Below are 21,916 nucleotides of genomic sequence, written 5' to 3'. Positions count from 1 at the left end.
TCGCTTTATATTCTGTTTTTCTTACTCTATCCTGCATACTAGCTGATAACAAAAATAGGTCTATTCTTGAGTATGTTTTATGTCTAGTCGAGAAGTATGAGTATTCCTTTTCTTTTGGGTTTTGTTTCCTCCATATGTCCACAAGTTTCATTTCTTGCATTGATTTAATTATAAATTTGGTTACTTTGTTCTTCCTGTTAATTTTTTTCCCCATTTTATCCATATTTGGATCCAAATTCAGATTGAAATCCCCTCCTATTAGTATGTTCCCTTGCGTATTAGCTACCTTCAAAAATATATCTTGCATAAACTTTTGATCTTCTTCGTTAGGTGAATATATATTAAGTAGATTCCAAAGCTCCGAATATATCTGACATTTTATCATAACATATCTCCCTGCTGGATCTATTATTTCCTCTTCTATTTTAAATGGCACATTTTTGCTAATTAATATAGCCACTCCTCTTGCTTTTGAATTATACGATGCTGCTGTTACATGTCCTACCCAATCTCTCTTTAATTTCTTATGCTCCAATTCAGTTAAGTGTGTTTCTTGGACAAATGCTATATCTATTTTTTCCTTTTTCAGTAAATTTAGTAGTTTCTTCCTTTTAATTTGGTTATGTATTCCATTAATATTTAAAGTCATATAGTTCAGCGTAGCCATTTTATATTTTGTTTATCTTCTCTTTCCATTTTTCCATCATTACCTTTCCTCCTTTTCCATTTCTGTTTTCTTATTTTCAACTCTTTACAAGACAACATTCCTACAACATCCAACATTTTCCTTATTCTCCTATTTCTATCTTCTTTATCCCCAATCTCCCCTTCCCCTCCTGAGTTGTCCTTTATCCCTTGTCGGACAACCACATCTCCCCTCTCCATTTGGATTTGCGAATCCACTCGCAAGCGTCAACTGATTTTGCAGTGACCGCTATTTTCTCCCACCCAGCCCCCCACAGAAAAGATTTCACTTTTCATATGTCACAAAGGTCACTCTTTTAATTCCCTCCTTATTCTCTCTATTCCATTACCTTCCCTTATTAATTCTTGTCTATACTATCTATATTTTCCTCTAATTACAGATACTTTCACGTATGCACATTGTCTCTATTCACTCTTATACCTCTTTACCCACATACATATCAATCGTGGTCATTTTTACCCTCATTACCCGTCTTCATCCCTCAGTCTATTTTTGTAATTGTTCTGCAAGTTTTCGTGCTTCTTCTGGATCCGAGAATAGTCTGTTTTGTTGTCCTGGAATAAATATTTTCAATACCGCAGGATGCTGCAGTATAAATTTATACCCTTTCTTCCATAAAATCGCCTTTGCTGTATTGAACTCTTTTCTCTTCTTTAGGAATTCAAAACTTATATCTGGATAAATGAAGATTTTTTGCCCTTTTACTCCAGTGGTTTGTTGCCCTCTCTTACTTTTTCCATTGTCTTCTCCAGTACCTTTTCTCTTGTAGTATATCTTAGGAATTTTACTACAATAGATCTTGGTTTTTGTTGTGGTTGTGTTTTAGAGGCCAATGCTCTATGTGCCCTTTCTATTTCCATTTCTTGCTGTAGTTCTGGACATCCTAGGGTCTTAGGGATCCAATCTTTTATAAACTCCCTCATATTCTTGCCTTCTTCATCTTCCTTAAGGCCCACTATCTTTATGTTATTTCTTCTGTTATTATTTTCCATTATATCTATTTTTTGAGCTAGTAGTTCTTGTGTCTCTTTAGTTTTTTTATTAGATTCCTCCAATTTCTTTTTTAAGTCTTCTACCTCCATTTCTGCTGCTACTGCCCGTTCTTCCATCTTGTCCATTTTTTTCCCCATTTCTGTTAAGGTCATATCTATTTTATTCACTTTCTCTTCTGTGTTGTTTATTCTTCTTCTTAAATCATTGAATTCCTGTGTTTGCCATTCTTTAAATGACTCCATGTATCCTCTAACAAGAGAAAGTATATCCTTTACCTTGCCTTTCCCTTCATCTATTTCACTGTATTCTTCCTCTTCTTCTTCCTCTGGGTTGGCCATCTGTTGTTTCTTTGTTGCCCTTTCCTTCTCTTCTTTCTTGTTTCTATTGTCTTCTGTGGTCTCTTCTTGCTGCAGGTGTTCTGCAGCTGTCGTTGCCGGCTGTGGAGATCGACTCCCCAGCTGGTCCCCCCTCCCGTCGGTGTGTTTTTTTTCATGCGCGGTTGCGCACTTTTACTCGGCTCTGCGAGCCATTGTTGTAGTTCTTTTTCTACCAACCTGAGGTAGCGGGCTCCTCTCTCCACAGCGGGCCTCTTCGGACAGGTAAGGCCTTCACCTTTTTCCTCCGTTGTCTTCTCTTCCTCTCTTCTTACCGTTGATTTTGATTTTTCTTCTTTTGTCTCCATCTTCTTTCCACCTTTATACTCACTTTTCTTTAACTTTTGTTTCTGTGCCTTTGTATTTTCTCTTGTTTTTCCCGACTTTTCTGGAGAGGGCTGGAGTTCTCCGTCCGGCCACTACTCCATCACGTGACTCCTCCTCCACAAAGTACTACTTCAATGCTAGTAAAAAAAAACTTATTTTGTTCATTTAGCATCATGAGTTTCAAATGACAGGAGTATTATGAATAAATTAGATGAACGAGAGTACGGGTCAGTGTGTGTGTGTCCGCTCCAGAGACTTGTCCGGTGGACAGGACAGGATTGGCTGGTGCAGGTGCCAGGGTTTAGATGTTTTGAAATGGACAGATGGGGTTACCGGCCAGGGTTAGTTTCACACCTGCAGAAAAGGAGGATACTGTGAAGCGAATAAAAACAAAGCTGGAGAAACTCAGCAGGTCAAACAATGTCCTTAATAGAGCAAAGGTCAAAATACATAACTGACATTTTGGGCCAGAGCCCTTTGTCAAGGTCTGGGAAATTGTCGGCAGGCGACCAGAAAAAAGAGTGGGGGGAGGGATGTGGTTGCAAAAGCAGGAAGTTATAGGTGGAGAAGGGAGGGGGAGGAGGAAAGAGGGGAGCAGGTTAGCAGAAACTGGAAAAGTCGCTGTTAATGCCACCTGCCTGGAGAGAGCCCAGATGGAAAATAAAGTGGTGTTCCTCCAATTTGTGGGTGGTCTTGGTGGGACCAAGATAGACAGGCATGTGGGTATGGGAGTGGGCCACAGAACTGAAATGGTTGACCACTGGGAGGTCTCTGTCACTGGTGAGGATGGAGCGAAGGTGCTTAGCGACCCGATCTTCCAACCTGCGCCCAGTCTCTCCGATGTGGAGGAGGCCACAAAAGGAGCATCGGATGCCGTAAATCAGTCCTGCGGATTCACAGCTTCACCTGAAAGGCCTGTCTGGGGGTCCAGATTGACTGCATCCAGTGCTCCTTAAAGGACAGTTTGACCTGCTGAGTTTCTCCAGCATTGTGTTTTTACTTCAACCACGGGGTCAAGGAGGACGTCATGTGATGCTCTAGGGCACACATGTCAAACTCTGGCCCGTATATTTGGCCCGGAAGATCATTTCAAAAATGTATTAGAGGTGGCCCGCTGGCCGCCGCGCCAGTATAGCGCATACACAGTAATACAACAAATCCCAGAATGCATTGGCGTCAGCCTGCTAATCGCCCCCACCTCCTCTGTTTACATTGCAGGGTCTCACCGTGGACTCTGGTTTTGGGGCCTGGCCGGTGTCAGGGGAAGCCAAGGCCGCTTCCCAGCGCCCAGAACCGAAGGCCTCGGGCCTGACCTCGCCAGGACTGTTGCCCACTCCCCCTCCCTGCCGCAGGCCGATCCGCGACTCACGGTGACGGGGCCGCTGATCCGCCGAGATGCCGCCCTGCAGCGAGAGCCGATGCCCCCGCACTGTCGTTGTCCAACCCGATTGCCCGCAAACTCCGCCCTCCCGCACACAGCCCTGAGTAAGTATTATGAACTTTAATCTCAGGATAAAATGATCTTCCAATAGTTTCATGTCACAGTGATGAATATATTCCTGGTTAAAAATGGTACTGCACCTGGATACAAGCTCATTAGGCATAAAACTTGAAAAGTGTGTAAATCAAAGGATATCTGTACCAATGGAAAAAGGGCATGGCAAATAACCCTGCTAGAGTTCAGCCCACAATCAGTCACCCATTTGATTGTTTCAGGAATCATGTTATTCTCCCACATTCTCAATAGCCCTCAGATTTTACTATTCGACAGCACACTAGCAACATTTGACAAATCCTCTATAGAGAAATATTATTTATTGAATATTTTATTTCTCATTTGTTAATGCTTCTGGAAAAAGTTTATCCAAAACTATTATTAAACATTTATTTTAATAAGAAAAAGTTTAACATTACATATGTTGAAAGAAGAGAAAACATGCAGATGTTGTTGAAAATTTTCAATAAATATTTAGTTCGGCCCTCGAATTTGAGTTTAACACCCCTGCTCTAGGGTTTTAAGATGTGGAACTTCACCCTCCTGGGAAAACTGTTAAAAAAGTTAAGTTAAGCATTGTTCTGATCGATTAAAAGTTATTTGAAACAGATATAAAACATTTCAAAACATGTCTCCTAAAAAAGAAAAGGCTGCTGCTCGTTACCAAGGCTATCGTTGGGGCTGCTCCCTGGATGACCCTTATGAGGGGCCTTCGTTCAGCGTCGCTCTCCCGCAGCGACGGGGAGGCAGCCTCCAAGAAGAACCCGGAAGTGATGAGCACAAACAACGGAGGCCTTTAGCGACACCGTCATAAGAAGACTCGGACTCACAGTCAACTAGCAGCAAAGAGGAAGAAGATCAAGGGGAGCAGCGGCAGCAAGAAGGGGTAAAGAGCTAGAATTGTAGAAACTAGACTCGAAACTAAGACTAAAGAAGTGTTGAATATTGAATTATGGGCAAATGTAAAGGGAGAAATAAACAGTGTTGGAGGTTGTTAATAAAATTAAGAAAAAACTAAGTAAATTTGAAGGCTCAGGGAAAAGAATGCAAGGAGATATGTAGCAAAGAACTATAGTAGAAGACAATACTACTGCTTTAACCATGGAGCATGGGCTGCAGCAGAAGGTGGATGCACTGGAACATTTTAGGAGAAACAATATTGTGGGTCTCACAGAAAAGCAAGATTTGATTGGTTTCCTCCTGGAATGGTTTTCTGAGAAGTTTGGATCTGAACATTTTGATTGTCCGAGAGACTGAAGGAGTACCTCGAGCCATTAGAGCTAAATGGCTTCCAACTCAATATCCTCGATCTGTATGGATTAAGTTTCTTCGATACCAAGACAAAGAGAAGGTTCTGTCTTTGGTCACAAGCAAAGGTGAGAGCGACAGGAGGCCCACGTGAAGGTAGCAAAGCCTTGGTTTGTCCTGACAGATTTATTAAAAAGAAAATTCAATCCAGTTAAGAAGATTCTATGGGAGAAAGGATGCAGGTTTGTTCTGCACCCACCAGCAACTTTGAAAATCTTTGTACCAGATGAGGGAAACAAGTTCTTTTCAAGCTTGGCGGAAGTTGAGAAATTTGCATAAAATCTCCCAACTGTTCAGAAGGAATGAAGAATATGATGATCTAATGTTTTAATCTCTTTAATGGACTGAATCTCTTGGCAGTTCTGAGGAGGAGGAGTAATTTAAGATATATTAATTACCTTTCTCTATTATTGCCCTTTTTGTGTATTATGCTTTTTTAATTTAATTAAGTTTGGAATGAAAATTTAAAGTAAGTGTACCGGGAGCGGGGAATTGGGGGAGGGTAGGAGATTCTAACTTCTATTGGATCACGTGGGTAGTTATGACTGGTCACAACCTGTAAAATTGGATCATATTATTACACCACCTATTGGGGAGGGTATGTTTTGTTTATATATTGTTACATATTTTGTTTTAACTGTAGTTAATTTATCTTTTTCCTTTTATCTGGATTGCCGGAGGAGAGGTGTGTAAGCACACTGGGTCTGGAACAATACAGTTATGGGAGGAAGACTAACAGGCAGAAGTAGCAAATCAGCAAGATGAGTAATGCAGTTAAATTTGTAAATTATAATGTGAAAGGCTTAAACGGGCCCATGAAAAGGAAGAGAACATTAGCACACCTTAAGAAGATGGGTGAAGACAGCTTTTTTGCAAGAAACTCATTGAACTGAAAAAGAGCATTTGAAGTTAAAGAAAGATTGGGTTGGATATGTAGCCATCCCTTCTTTTAATTCTAAAGCAAGAGGTGTGGCAATTTTGGTTAAAAATATTCCATTTAAAATACAAAATATAGTGACAGATCTTGCTGGAAGGTAAGTAATGGTACATTGTAACATTTTTTCAGAATTATGGACACTTCTCAATCTCTATGCACCAAATGCAGATGATCAGAGACTTATTCAAGAGATTTTTCTGAATGTAGCAGAGGCACATAATATCTTGATAGGAGAAGATTTTAATGTGTTTAGACCCAATTCTAGATAGAACTATAAGAGGAAGAGGAAGAACTACAGCAGCAAAAACAACTTTGGTATGAATGAAAGAGTTGAATTTGATAGATGCATGGAGAATTCATCCTAAAAAAAGAGATTACTCTTTTTATTTGAGTAGACATGATTCCTATTCTAGAATTTACATTTTTAATATCTGCACAAATACAAGGAAGGATATTAGATGCTGAATATGAAATGAGAATATTATTGGATAATTCACCTTTGTTAATGTCTACTACAATGCCAGATAAAGAAAAATCAGTATATAGATAGAGACTAAATTCAACATTGTTAAAAAGGAAATTTTTTTGTTATTTTATTAGAAGGCAAATTCAGTTATATTGTGACACAAACTTGAAGTAGGTGAATGATAAATTTGTAATGTGGGATGCCTTAAAAGCCTATTTGAGAGGACAAATTATATGTTTTACTACTAAAATTAAGGATTATATGAAAGTAGATCAGCTGGAGCAAGAAATAAAATTATTGGAAAAGAGTCTTCAGAAGTTAAATTCTGAAGATAAGAAAAGCCAATTAATTAACAAAAAAACTTCAATATAATGTATTACAAAGTTATAGAACCAAATAAATGATCACAAGAACTAAACAGAGATATTATGAGTCAGGTGAGCATGCACATAAAGTATTTGCTTGACAACTGAAATCTGAATAGGCTTCAAGAACAATTAATGGAGTTAAAAGCAATGCAAATGTAATTAGTTATGAACCTCATGAAATGAAACTTTTATTCAAAATTATACACCTCAGAGTCTTTAAAAGATGAAAAAGATATTTAACGAGGATAAATTTAGAAGAGCAGAATTAAGTGCACAATTTACCCAATTAGAGGTAAAGGAACCAATAAGTTCATTGCAAAGTAATAAATCTCTGGGGGAAGATGATTTTCCACCTCAATTCTATAAAGAATTTAAAGATGTATTTATCCCTATTTTTATCAAAAGGTTGGATCAAGCATCAAGAACTCATACTCTTAGGAGTCACGTGATGGAGTAGTGGCCAGTCGGGCAACTCCAGCCCTCTCCGGAAAAGTTAAAAAAAGAGAAAAAAGAAAGGCACAAACACAAAAACTAAAATAAAGTGAAAGTAAAGGTGTGGAGAAAATGGCAGCGAAGAAAGAAAAGCCTAAAGCAACTGGAAGAAGAGAAGAAGAAAAGACGTCGGAAGAAGAAGGTGAAGGCCTTACCTGTCCGAGGAGGCCCACTGTGGAGAGAGAAGCCCGCTCCCTCAGGTCAGTTTAAGCCCCGAGCTCGGGACTACAAAAATGGCTCGCGGAGCCAAACAAAAGTGCGCAACCGCGCATGCGTGAGGAGTCGCGCATGCGCGATGCGCAAGACAAAAAGAACACTGACGGGAGGGGGGACCAGCTGAGGAGTCGATCTCCACAGCTGAAATTGACAACCACAACAAAGCAGCAAGAAAATAACGAGAACAAGAAAGAAGAGAGTAAAAAGAAATCAAAGAAACAACAGATGACCAACCCAGAGGAAGACCAGCAGCAAGACACTTCTAATAAAAATAAGAAGACCAAAAATACTCAACAAGATAAAACAAACAACCCAACAAGAAAACCAGAAGAGACAGAGGTAAAGGACACAGATCCTGGAGTGGACTCGGAAGAAGAAGAGGAAGAACACAGAGAAATGGAAGAAGAAGGGAAGGGCAAGTACATGGATATTTTTTTTTAAAGAATATATGAAATCAATAAAAGAATGGCAATCACAACAAGAATTCAGTGAAATCAAAAGAATTAAAAAGCACAGAAGAAAAAATGAATAGATTAGAGATGATCATGTCAGATATAGGAAAAAGAGTGGACAAGGTGCAAAAACGAGAAACAGCCATAGAAATGGAAGTAGATGACTTAAAAAAGAAATTGGAAGAATCTAATAAAAAAGTTAAAGAGACACAAGAGCTGTTAGCTCAGAAGATAGATATAATGGAAAATTATAATAGAAGAAACAATATAAAGATAGTGGGCCTTAAGGAAGATGAAGAAGGCAAGAATATGAGAGAATTTATAAAAGAATGGATCCCCAGGGTCCTAGGAAGACCAGAATTACAGGAAGAAATGGAAATAGAAAGGGCACATAGAACATTAGCCCCGAAACCACAACCACAACAAAAACCAAGATCCATTCTAGTAAAATTCCTAAGATATACAAGAGAAAATATATTGGAGAAAGCAATGAGGAAAATAAGAGAAGACAAAAAAACCACTGGAATACAAAGGTCAAAAATTTTTTTTCTATCCAGATACAAGTTTTGAACTCCTGAAGAAGAGGAAGGAGTTTAATACAGCAAAAACGATCCTATGGAAAAAAGGATATAAATTTATGCTAAAGTACCGCAGGGTACTTCAAATAGTTATTCCAGGGCAGCAAAACAGACTATTCTTGGATCCAGAGGAAGCACGAAAATTTGCAGAACAACTACAAAACAGACAAAGAGATGAAGACAAGCAACGAGAACAAAAATGACCACAAACTATATGTATGTGTGTATATGGGTATATATATGTATGTATATATGTGTGAAAATGTGTGTATATATATATTTAAAAAAAGTAGAGTATAGATAAGAACTAAGAAGGGAAAGTAAGGGAGGAAAGGAGTAAGGAGGGAATTAAGAGAGTGACCTTTGTTATATATGAAGATTAAAATCTTTTCTGCGGGGGGGCTGGGTGGGGAAGAATTACGGTCACTGCAAAATCAGTTAACGCTTGCGAGTGATTTCGCAAATCCAAATGGAGAGGGGAGATGTGGTTGCCTGACAAGGGACAAAGGGCAACTCAGGAAGGGTAGGGGATAGTGGGGTTAAAGGAATTTTAGATAGGAGAATAATGGAAATATTTTATGTTTTAGAAATGTTGTCTTATAATGTGTTCAAAAAAAGAAAGCAGAAATGGATAAGAAGGAAAGGTGATGATGAGAAAATGGAAAGGAAAGATAAACAAAGTATGAAATGGCTATGTTGAACTATATGACTTTAAATATTAATGGAATACATAACCAAATCAAAAGGAAGAAACTGTTAAATTTACTGAAAAAAGAAAAAATTGATATAGCATTCGTGCAAGAAACACATTTAACTGAAATGGAGCATAATAAATTAAAGAGAGATTGGGTAGGACACGTAACAGCATCGTCATATAATTCAAAAGCTAGAGGAGTAGCTATATTAATCAGTAAAAATGTACCAATCAAAATAGAAGAGGAAATAATAGATCCAGCAGGGAGATATGTAATTATAAAATGTCAGATATATTCGGAGTTTTGGAATTTACTCAATGTGTATTCACCTAACGAAGAAGATCAAAAGTTTATGCAAGATATCTTTTTGAAGATAGCAGACACGCAAGGGAACATACTAATAGGAGGGGATTTCAATCTTAATTTGGATTCAAACATGGATAAAACTGGAAAAAAAATTAATAGAAAGAACTAAGTAACCAAATTTATAATTAAATCGATGCAAGAAATGCAACTTTTGGATATATGGAGGAAACAACACCCAAAGGAAAAGGAATATTCATATTATTCGGGCAGACATAAAACATACTCAAGAATAGACCTATTCCTGTTATCAGCTCACATGCAAGAGAGAGTTAGGAAAACGGAATATAAAGCTAGACTATTATCGGATCACTCACCCCTGTTATTGACAATAGAGTTAGAGGACATCCCACCAAGAATGTATAGATGGAGATTAAACCATGCTACTTAAAAGGCAGGATTTTAGAGAATTAATTTAAAGACAAATTAAAATGTACTTTGAAATAAATACGGAATCAGTGAAAGATAAGTTTATACTATGGGACGCAATGAAAGCGTTCATCAGAGGGAAAATAATAAGTTATGTAACTAAGATGAAGAAGGACTACATCCAGGAAACAGAACAATTGGAAAGGGAAATAGTAAATATAGAAAAAGAATTAGCAATGAAGGAAGACACAACTAAAAGAAGAGAATTGGCAGACAAAAAAATAAAATATGAAACACTACAAACATATAAGGTGGAGAAGAACATCATGAAGACAAAACAGAAATATTATGAACTAGGAGGAAAAAATGCACAAAATTATAGCGTGGCAGCATAAGACAGAACAAACTAAGAGAATGGTATTGGCATTAAGGAAAAAAGACAAGCAAATCACATATAATCCAACGGAGATGAATGAAAAGTTCAGAGAATTCTACGAAAAACTATATCAAACTGAAAACGAAGGGAAAGAAGATAAAATAGATGAATTTTTAACTAAAATTGAACTACCGAAATTACAAACAGAGGAACAAAATAAATTAACAAAACCATTTGAAATGGAAGAAATACAGGAGATAATAAAAAAACTACCGAACAATAAAACACCAGGAGAGGATGGATTCCCAATAGAATTCTATAAAACATTTAAAGATTTATTAATTACTCCCCTCCTGGAAGCAATTAGCCAGATTGATAAAACACAATGCTTACCAGAGTCATGTAAAACAGCAATAATTACAGTAATACCAAAGACAGGGAAAGATCCACTTACACCAGCGTCATATAGACCAATATCTTTACTTAACACAGATTATAAGATAATAGCTAAACTATTAGCAAACAGATTAGCCAACTATGTACCAAAAATAGTAAATCTAGACCAAACTGGATTTATTAAAAAAAGACGAAGAACAGACAATATCTGTAAATTTATTAACTTAATTCATGCAGTTGAAGGAAATAAAACTCCAACAGTAGCAGTTGCTTTAGACGCAGAGAAGGCCTTTGACAGAGTAGAATGGAATTATTTATTCAAAGTACTACAAAAATTCAGCTTACCAGAGAAATATATTAATTGGATTAAAGCATTATATAAGGGCCATTGGCGAAAGTGACAGTAAATGGATATATATCAAAACAATTTTACTTAAGCAGATCAACAAGGCAGGGATGCCCACTATCTCCTTTATTGTTCGCGTTAGCCATAGAACCACTAGCAGAACTGATAAGAACAGAAAATAAAATAAAAGGGATAAAAATAAAAGACAAGGAATATAAAATCAGTCGATTTGCAGATGACGTTATAATATACTTAGCAGAACCAGAAATATCAATAAAAGAATTACATAGAAAATTGAAGAAATATGGAGAAGTATCGGGGTCAAGATTAACACAAATAAAAGTGAAGCAATGCCAATGAATAATGCGGATTTCTCAAAATTTAAGAAAGAATCACCATTCAGATGGCAAACGCAAGCAATGTGATATCGAGGTATACAATAAAAACCTCGGCCATCTATATAAACTCAATTATTATCCACTAATGAAAAAATTACAAGATGACTTAGAGCATTGGAAAGATTTACCACTAATAAACTGTATTAAAATGAACATTTTCCCAAGGATACAATACCCATTTCAGACATTACCAATATGCTTAACAGAGAAATTTTTCAAGGATTTAAAGAAAATAATAAGGAAATTTTTATGGAAAGGGGGGAAACCGAGGATAGCACTAGATAAATTAACAGAATTATATAAACAAGGAGGCTTACAACTATCAAACTTTAAAAATTATTAGAGGAGTCACGTGATGGAGTAGTGGCAGGCCAGGGAATTCCAGCCCTCTCCCGAAAAGTTAAAAAAAACCACACAAAGCACAAAGGTACAAGATAAAATTTATAATAAAGTAAAAATAAAGGTGAGAAGAAAATGGCAGCGAAGAGAGAAAAGTCGAAAACGACGGGAAGAAAAGAGGAAGAAAGAATGTCAGAAGAAGGTGAAGGCTTTACCTGTCCGAAGAGGCCCGCCACGGAGAGAGAAGCCCGCTCCCTCACGTCAGTGGAAGTCCCGGGCTCGGGACTACAAAAATGGCTCGCAGAGCCGAGTAAAAGTGCGCAACCACGCATGAAAAAAAACACACTGACGGGAGGGGGAAACAGCTGCGGAGTCAATCTCCACAGCTGAGAGAGACACCTGCAGCACAGAAGCAGGTGCAGAACACAGACAATAACGACAACAAGAAAGAAGAGGGTAAAAAGAAAACAAGGAAACAACAGATGGTCAACCCAGAGGAAGAAGAAGAAGAACAGAAAGAAATGGAAGAAGAGAAAAGCAAGACAATGGATCTATCTTTTTTTTAAAGAATATATGGAATCAGTGAAAGAATGGCAATTACAAGAATTTAATGAGGTAAAAAGAATTAAGAATGCAGAAAAAAAAATGAATAAAATAGAAGTGGCCATGTCAGAGATAGGAAAAAGAATGGAAAATATGGAAGAACGACAAACAATTGTAGAAATGGAAGTAGAGGAATTAAAAGAGAAATTAGAAGAATCTAATAAAAAAGTTAAAGAGGCACATGAGCTGTTAGCTCAGAAGATAGATATAATAGAAAATTATAATAGAAGAAATAATATAAAGATAGTGGGCCTGAAGGAAGATGAAGAAGGCAAGAATATGAGAGAATTTATAAAAGATTGGATCCCCAGGGTCCGAAGAAGACAGAATTACAGGAAGAAATGGAAATAGAGAGGGCACATAGAACTTTAGCCCCGAAACCACAACCACAGCAAAAACCAAGATCCATTTTAGTAAAATTTTTAAGATATACAACAAGAGAAAATATATTGGAGAAAGCAATGAAGAAAATAAGAGAAGACAAAAAGCCACTGGAAAACAAAGGTCAAAATTTATTTTCTATCCAGACATAAGTTTTGAACTCCTGAAGAAGAGGAAGGAGTTCAATACAGCAAAAACGATCTTATGGAAAAAAGGATATAAATTTATGTTAAAGTACCCAGCGGTACTTAAAATAGTTATTCCAGGGCAACAAAACAGACTATTCTCGGATCCGGAGAAAGCAAGGAAATTTGCAGAACAACGACAAAACAAGCAGAGAAATGAAGACATGTCTTCTTTCTTTGGCTTGGCTTCACGGACGAAGATTTATGGAGGGGGTAAAAAGTCCACGTCAGCTGCAGGCTCGTTTGTGGCTGACAAGTCCGATGCGGGACAGGCAGACACGATTGCAGCGGTTGCAAGGGAAAATTGGTTGGTTGGGGTTGGGTGTTGGGTTTTTCCTCCTTTGCCTTTTGTCAGTGAGGTGGGCTCTGCGGTCTTCTTCAAAGGAGGTTGCTGCCCGCCAAACTGTGAGGCGCCAAGATGCACGGTTTGAGGCGTTATCAGCCCACTGGCGGTGGTCAATGTGGCAGGCACCAAGAGATTTCTTTAGGCAGTCCTTGTACCTTTTCTTTGGTGCACCTCTGTCACGGTGGCCAGTGGAGAGCTCGCCATATAACACGATCTTGGGAAGGCGATGGTCCTCCATTCTGGAGACGTGACCCATCCAGCGCAGCTGGATCTTCAGCAGCGTGGACTCGATGCTGTCGACCTCTGCCATCTCGAGTACTTCATTAATTTGTCTTCTCTTATTTTCTTCATTGCTTTCTCCAATATATTTTCTCTTGTTGTATATCTTAAAAATTTTACTAAAATGGATCTTGGTTTTTGCTGTGGTTGTGGTTTCGGGGCTCTCTATTTCCATTTCTTCCTGTAATTCTGTCTTCTTCGGACCCTGGGGATCCAATCTTTTATAAATTCTCTCATATTCTTGCCTTCTTCATCTTCCTTCAGGCCCACTATCTTTAATGAAGACATGTAATGAGAGTAAAAATGACCACGAACTATATGTATATGTGCAAAGGGGTGTGTATACATGAATGTATTCGTATTTAGAGGAAAATATATAGAGTATAGACAAGAATTAATAAGGGAGGGAAAGGGAATAGAGGGAATAAGGAGGGAATTAAAAAAGTGACCTTTGTTACAAATGAAAATTGAAATCTTTTCTGGGGGGGGCTGGGTGGGGAGGAGTTACGGTCACGACAAAATCAGTTGACGTTTGCGAGTGAATTCGCAAATCCAAATGGAGAGGGGAGATGTGGTTGCCCGACAAGGGATAAAGGGCAACTCAGGAGAGGGAGGGGAGAATGGGGTTAAAGAAGTTTTAAATAGGAGAATAAGGAAGATGTTTGATGTTTTAGAAATGTTGTCTTATAAAGTGTTCAAAACAAGAAAGCAGAAAAGGATAAGAAGGAAAGGTGATGATGGAGAAACAGAAAGGGAAGATAAACAAAGTATGAAATGGCTACGCTGAACTATATGACTTTAAATATTAACGGAATACATAACCAAATTAAAAGGAAGAAACTGCTAAATTTACTGAAAAAAGAAACAATTGATATAGCAGTTGTGCAAGAAACACATTTAACTGAATTGGAGCACAAGAAATTAAAGAGAGATTGGGTAGGACATGTAACAGCAGCTTCATATAATTCAAAAGCAAGAGGAGTAGCTATATTAATTAGTAAAAATGTGCCAATTAAAATAGAAGAGGAAATAATAGATCCAGCAGGGAGATATGTAATGATAAAATGACAGATATATTCGGAGTTTTGGAATCTACTCAATGTATATTCACCTAACGAAGAAGATCAAAAGTTTATGCAAGATATTTTTTTGAAGATACCATATACGCAAGGGAACATATTAATAGGAGGGGATTTCAACCTGAATTTGGATTCAAATATGGACAAAACTGGGAAAAAAAATTAACAGAAAGAACTAAGTAACCAAATTTATAATTAAATCGATGCAAGAAATGCAACTTTTGGATATATGGAGGAAACAACACCCAAATGAAAAGGAATATTCATATTACTCGGGTAGACATAAAACATACTCAAGAATAGACCTATTTTTGTTATCAGCTCGTATGCAAGATAGAGTAAGAAAAACAGAATATAAAGCTAGAATATTATCGGACCATTCACCCGTGATATTGACAATAGAGTTAGAGGACATCCCTCCAAGAATGTATAGATGGAGATTAAACTCCATGCTACTTAAAAGGCAGGATTTTAGACAATTCGTTGAAAGACAAATTAAAATGTATTTTGAAATAAATATGAAGTTTATACTATGGGATGCAATGAAAGCGTTCATTAGAGGGCAAATAATAAGTTATGTAAGCAAGATGAAGAAGGACTATAATCAGGAAACAGAGCAGTTGGAAAGGGAAATAGTAAATATAGAAAAAAATTAGCAATGAAGGAAGATGCCACTAAAAGAAGAGAATTGGCAGATAAAAAAATACACTAGATAAATTAACAGAATGGTATAAACAAGGAGGCTTACAACTGCCAAACTTTAAAAATTATTATAGACCCGCACAATTAAGATACCTATCAGATTTTTATCAAACAAGGGAAAAGCCAGATTGGACTAGATTAGAACTAGATAAAATAGTGGAGAAGATACCTGAACATATATTATATAAATGGGATGAAAAATTGGTACAACGTAGGAATTCTCCAGTATTACATCATCTGCTCAATATTTGGAAGAAGATTCATGTAGAAAGGAATAAAACAAATTACCAATTACCAAAACTATTACTGACGCAAAATCAGTTAATCCCTTTTACAATAGATAACCTTTCCTTTAGAGAATGGTAGAAAAAAGGGATCAAAAGAATAGAAAATTGCCTTTCAGGAAATAAATTACTATCCTTTGAACAAATGAAGAATAAATATAACTCAAGATACAGTGTTGGCATACTACCAACTGAAATCCTACTTGAAGGACAAATTGGGAAGCAGTCTGAGGTTACCAGAGGGAAGTAATTTTGAATATGTGATTACAGATACAATGATAATCAAAACATTTATAACAAATATGTATATTAAACTGCAATAAAAGGAGAATGAGGAAACAAATGGTAAAACTAAACAAAAATGGGAACAAGATTTAAACATAAAGATAAAGAAGGAAACATGGGAGAAGTTATGCTCAGGAACTATGAGAAATACAATAAACACGAGGTTACGTATGATACAATATAACTGGATACACAGGCTATACATTACACCTCAAAATTTAAATAAATGGGTCCCAACAGTATCTGACAGATGTTTTCATTGTAAAAAAGAAATGGGAACAACAATTCATGCAATCTTGACGTTGTGAGAAAGTGAAAAAATTTTGGGAAGATCTAAACCAGATATTAAAGAAAATTACAGAAAGCAATATACCAAAAAACCCAGAGATCTTCCTCCTAAGTAACATAAAAAACAAAGAATTTGGATTTGATTTGGATGGTGCACAAAAATGATTTGTTAGGATAGCCCTAGCCGTAGCAAAAAAATGTATTATGTCAGCCTGGAAATTAGAAGATAACTTTAGAATACAACAATGGTATATAGAAATGAATAAATGTATTCCATTAGAAAAAATAACATATAATTTAAGAAATAATATTGCAATATTTGAATAAATATGGGAGCCATACATGAAACACAATAGAGAAAACCTACCGGCGACATCTGCCACCTAAAATGACAGAAGGAGAAGGAAATGAAAAGAACTGACTCAGTGGAACTTGTTTATTTTTATTGAGTGACAACATTGTTTGACTGGTTTAATGTATCTTAGATTCTGTATTTTAAATGAATGGGAGGGGAGGTAGGGAGGGTGGGATGGGAAGAGGGGGGGGAGAAAACAACACTGTATATATTTGAAAAGGAAAATGTATGTATCTTGATCAATGTGGTTTATGGTGTGAAAAATAAAAAATTTTAAAAAAAGAACTATCATAGCAACAAGGAAGGAGGATAAACAGATCTCATATAAACCCATTAGGTATTAATGAAAATTTATAAACAATTGTATCAAACCAAAAATCCACGGAAGATCGACAAAATAGATGAGTTTTTATCAGACATTGAATTATCCCAATTACAACTGGAAGATCAAAATAAATTACTAAACTCCCCAACAATTACAGAAATACAGGATTCATTGATGACACTACCAAATGATAAAACATTAGGTGAAGATGGGTTCCCCACAGAGTTTTATAAGATATTTAATTATCTATTAATTCCGCCCCTTAGAGGTAATGAAACAGGTGGAAGAGACCCAGAATTTGCCTGACTCATGTAAAATGGTAATAATCACAATTCCAAAAATGGGAAAATCTCTGCTGTCACCAGACCAATATCTTTACTAATAGATTATAAATTAATTGCAAAATTACTAGCGAATAGATTAACAGACTGTGTACCAAAATTAGTGAAGCTAGATTAGACAGGATTTGTTAAAAATAGAAGAGCGGCAGATAATGTCTGTAAATGTATTAATTTAATCCATACAGTACAAATAAATAAAGCACCAACTGTGGCAGTAGCTCTCGATGCAGAGAAATCTTTTAATAGGGTGGAATGGAATTACCTGTTTAAAGTACTACAGAAATTCAAATTACTGGAAAAATGTATTAATTGGATTAGATTAGTATAATGGTCTTTTGGGAAAAGGGGTAACAAATGGATATGTTTCAGACCACTTTAAATTGAGTAGGTCAACTAAGCAGGGATGCCCATTATCACCTTCCCTGTTTGCTTTGGCCATAGAATCATTGCAGAGCTGATAAGAAAAGAACCTATGATAAAGGAAGTAAAAGTAAAAGAGGAAGAATTTAAAATTAGCTTATTTGCAGATGACAGGAAGCAGAATTGGGCAGAAAAGTGTCAGATGGAGTTCAATCCGGAGAAGTGTGAGGTAATGCATTGTGGAAGGTGAAACCAAAAGCCTTGGTACAGGGTTAATGGTCGGATACTTAACAGTGTGGAGAAACAGAGGGATCTCGAGGTCCAAATCCATGCATCCCTCAAGGCCGCCGCACAGGCTGATAGGATAATTAAGAAGGCCTATGAGACGCTGGGCTTCATTAATAAGGGGATTGAGTTTAAAATTCAAGAGGTCATGTTGCAACTCAACAAATCTCTAGTGAGACCACACAGAGTCTTGTGTTCAGTTCTGGTCACTTCATTACAGGAAGGATGTGGAAACTACGGAGAGGGGGCAGAGGAGATTTACCAGGATGTTGCCTGGATTGGGAAACAGGTCTCAAGGTTAACAGAGCTGGGACTTTTCTCTTTGGAGTGTAGAAGAATGAGAGGAGATTTAATAGAGGTCAACAAGGTTATGAGAGGCATAGATGGGGTGGACAGACAGCACCTGTTTCCCAGGGCAGGATCAGCAAACAAGAGAGGACATGTGTACAAAGTGAAGGGAGGGAGTTTAGGGAGGACATCAGGGGTATGTTTTTAATACAGAGAGTTGTAGGTGCCTGGAATGCCTTGCCAGGGATGGTGGTGGAGAATGAAACATTAGGGGCATTTAAGAGACTCTTAGACAGACCCATGGATGGAAGAAAAATAGAGGGTTACGGGGTGGGAGGGTTTAATACTTCTGAAAGGAATATATGGGCCAGTACAACTTCGAGGGCTAAATGAACCTGGTGGGAGAAAGAAAGGAAGGGAACCCCTTACCTTCCCCTGCAGGCAGGCAGACAAAGGGTCCTCGCTCTCACTCTCAGAGTCTGAGACCAATTCCCTCGGCTCTGAGCTCTTGTCCTTGGGACCTAGAGAGGGGAGACAACAAGGTGAAAGCTGGGGATGGGACTCTCCACCTGCCCACCAGCTACAAAAGCACGTGGCTACTTCAATCCTATCCCAGCCTTCTCCCACGTCCCTCTCTCCCCCTTCTGTATCTCTGTCTCCCACCCCGTTTCTCTCTCCCACCCCCTCACTCTCTTACCCCTCCATCTTTAACATTGCTTCCTTACAATCTACCTGACACCTTTTCTCTCACCCTGCCTCCCCTCCATTTCTCTTGCCCCCTCCTCCCTCACCCCTCCCTCTCATTCTATTTCCCCCTCGCTCCCTCCTCCCTCTCATTCCCTCCCCCCTCTCGCCCCCTCAAACCCTCCCTCACCTACTCCTCCCTCTCAACCCCTCCTCCCTCGCTCCTACCTACCCCTTCTCCCCCTCAGAACCTCCTTCCCTCCACTCTCCCTTCCACCCTCTCATCCCCTCCTTTACTCTGAACCTCACACTTGAACATCACATATTCCGCAGGTGGTCTCTGCAAGAGGGGTTAGAGGAAGGGACTGTATTGAGCCCACTCATGGCCTCCCTGGAGCTGGGTCATTGGCTGGGGAGGGGCAGTGAGATCTCCCGCTTCTGGGGGTGGCAGACATAAAAACCAAGTGGGCCACTCAGTTCCTTCCATGCTACCCCTCTACACAGCTGCTAAACAGAGGGAGGACTGAGAGGGGGATGGGGGGGCGGGTGTATGTTATGTGGTGAGGGGAGTGGGGGTGGGGAGGAGGATTTCCCATACCTCCGATTTCCATTTCTAGTCTGTCAATGATCGCCGCCACATCTAGACGTCTCTCCCCCAGACATCTGGATCCCGATTCCATCACATTCCTACAACAGACATCGACAGGTCAGAGCGAGCAGCAACCCCCATCTCTCACTGCTGCCCTCCTCCCCCCACAGTTCTACCCTTCCGTCAACCAGCCCACTCATCAGTCCCTCTTCTCACTCTCCCTTCCCCTTCCCTAAACAGATCTCCACCTTCTGACCTGCTGCCCCTACCCGTCTCTTCTGCCCTTCTCTCCCGCCACCCCTCCCCCTCGCTGTCCCTCCTTTCCAGCCCGTTCTCACCCCCTCCTTCCCACTGCCCATCCCCCTGCCCTGACTAACCACCCCTTCTGTCTTCCAGCCCACCCACTGTCCCACCCTCTCCTCTGCTCCACCCACCCTCTTTCTCCCCCTTGCCACCCCTCCCATCTACTCTCCTACCCACCCCCTTTCCCGGGTAGTCCTGCCAGTCCCTCTCCCCCTCTCTCTCTCTCCCCTGCCACACCTCTCTCTCCCTTCCCACACCCTCATCTCTCTCCCACCTGGTGGGAACGGGCAAGTTCAGTTGGTGGTGAAAGGGAGGGTTTTGGAAGGTCACTCTCCCCAACATATGTGTCGACATATGGAGAGGAGTTTGGAAGGTCCATCAAGTGCTGTGAGAACAACAACCGTCTCAACAGGACTATGACGAAGGGGATGAATGTGGGGCAACTGGGTGGGGCTGGTTGGGAAGGGGGATCTGACGAAGGGGATGAATGTGGGCTTCAGGAAGATGAAAGTCGTTCACTCTCCCCGACACATCGATGGCTCCGTCGTAAGGAGAAGGAGCACAAAGTCGCTCCGTGTGCACGTAATGGACGACCTATCCTGGACCCACAGCTGCTCCTCGTTAGTCAGGAAGGTGCAGCAGTGCCTTCCTGAGGTGGGCAAGGTGACTGGCCCCCATCATGACCGCGTTTTACAGGAGCTCAAACCAGCTGGATCACTCTGTGGGATAGTAGCTGCAAAGCTTTGGACTGGAAGTCAACCCAGAACATCGAAGACAGGTCAGCCTGGATTTTTTTACACTGAGCTCAAAAAGCAAGTAAAATCTGGCTTTACAGCTCAGTGTAAAAGGGGCTTGAGCTTCAAACACTGACACATCAGGGAGGGGGAGAGGGACCTGGACACAGTTTCACGAGGCAGTCACACATATTAGAATAGCTGCCTCATATTTAGCCTGTGGTCAGGAAAGTGAGGCAGGTCATGGGATCCAAGAGGCTGTGCTGGTGGAGCCTCAGCCCTTGATCATGTCTCACAAGTCCGCAATCCTTACTCCCTGAGTAGATAAGAGTGGTGGCTGCAGGAAGGATGAGCACCCGGGTTCAGGAAGCTGTTCAGTGGGGGAAGAGAAGAGAAATGTAGTGGTGATCATGGACAGTAGAGTTAGGGGAGAGACCGTCCCGAAGGCTGAGTTCCCTGCCTGGTGCCTGGGTTCAGGGCGTCTTATCTGATCTGCAGATGAATAGGTAGATTGTAATTTGCACTGGAAAGATCCAGTGGCCGTGGTCCATGTGGGGACCAACAACATCAGTAGAACCAGGAAAGAGGTTCTGCTCAGGGAAATTTGAGGAGCTAGGGTTCAAGTTAAAAAGCAGAACCAAAGAGGTGGTCATTTCTGGATTACTCCCTGAGCTACATGCAAATTAGCACCAGGTCCAGGAGAGAGTTAAATGCGTGGCTCAGGGATTGGTATTGGAGAAGCGGGTTCCAGTTTATGGGAAATTGGCACCAGAATCAGGAAAGGAACTGTTCAAAGGGGATGGGCTCTGTCTGAACCATGATGGGACCTGGATCCTGGTGAACCGCACAACTAGGACCGTGGATGGGGCTTTTAACTAAATTGTGGGGGGCAGGTGGAATAGACAGATTAGAGAGGGATGGAGAAAGAGAAAAGTGAGGATTAAGTTGAACAAGAGAAGAGTCGAGGGCTAAAGGTCAAGTGCCAGAGAGGCAGAGACAACCAGATTTGAAAAGCACAATGATTAGGGCACTTTATCTGAAGGCCTGTCGTATTTGAAACTTGTGGCACAAATCCGGTCAAAGGAGTAGGATTCAGTGGGCATCACAGAAACGTGGTTGCAGGGTAGGGAGGACTGCGAATTAAATATCTGAGGACACCAGGTAATACGGAAAGACAGGCAGGAAGGTGGGGCAGCTCTTCGTCAGGGATGAGATCAGGGCAACAG

At 39.6% G+C, this 21,916-nt stretch overlaps 2 protein-coding genes across 2 annotated transcripts in view; one reads left to right on the top strand and one right to left on the bottom strand.

Moving 5' to 3' along the window:
* LOC138764620 (GMP reductase 2-like) overlaps nucleotides 1-9,071 on the top strand; it is a 70,017-nt gene extending 60,946 nt beyond the window's left edge. Inside the window, exons 10-11 of the transcript XR_011358230.1 lie at nucleotides 3,619-3,885; nucleotides 7,380-9,071. The gene's annotated coding sequence lies outside the window, so the exon portion shown is untranslated. The remainder of the gene's footprint in view (nucleotides 1-3,618; nucleotides 3,886-7,379) is intronic.
* LOC138765481 (TERF1-interacting nuclear factor 2-like) overlaps nucleotides 1-21,916 on the bottom strand; it is a 38,430-nt gene that overhangs the window by 6,613 nt on the left and 9,901 nt on the right. The window contains exons 9-10 of the mRNA XM_069942519.1: nucleotides 19,663-19,751; nucleotides 18,810-18,901 (exon numbers count right to left, since the gene is read on the bottom strand). Of these exons, the coding sequence (XP_069798620.1) occupies nucleotides 18,810-18,901; nucleotides 19,663-19,751 (181 nt within the window). The remainder of the gene's footprint in view (nucleotides 1-18,809; nucleotides 18,902-19,662; nucleotides 19,752-21,916) is intronic.

This window comes from Narcine bancroftii, chromosome 5 (assembly GCF_036971445.1).
Source record: "Narcine bancroftii isolate sNarBan1 chromosome 5, sNarBan1.hap1, whole genome shotgun sequence".
NCBI classification, from domain to species: domain Eukaryota; kingdom Metazoa; phylum Chordata; class Chondrichthyes; order Torpediniformes; family Narcinidae; genus Narcine; species Narcine bancroftii.
The sequence above is the reverse complement of the archived record's forward strand: the minus strand, read 5'-3'. Positions and strand labels throughout refer to the sequence as shown.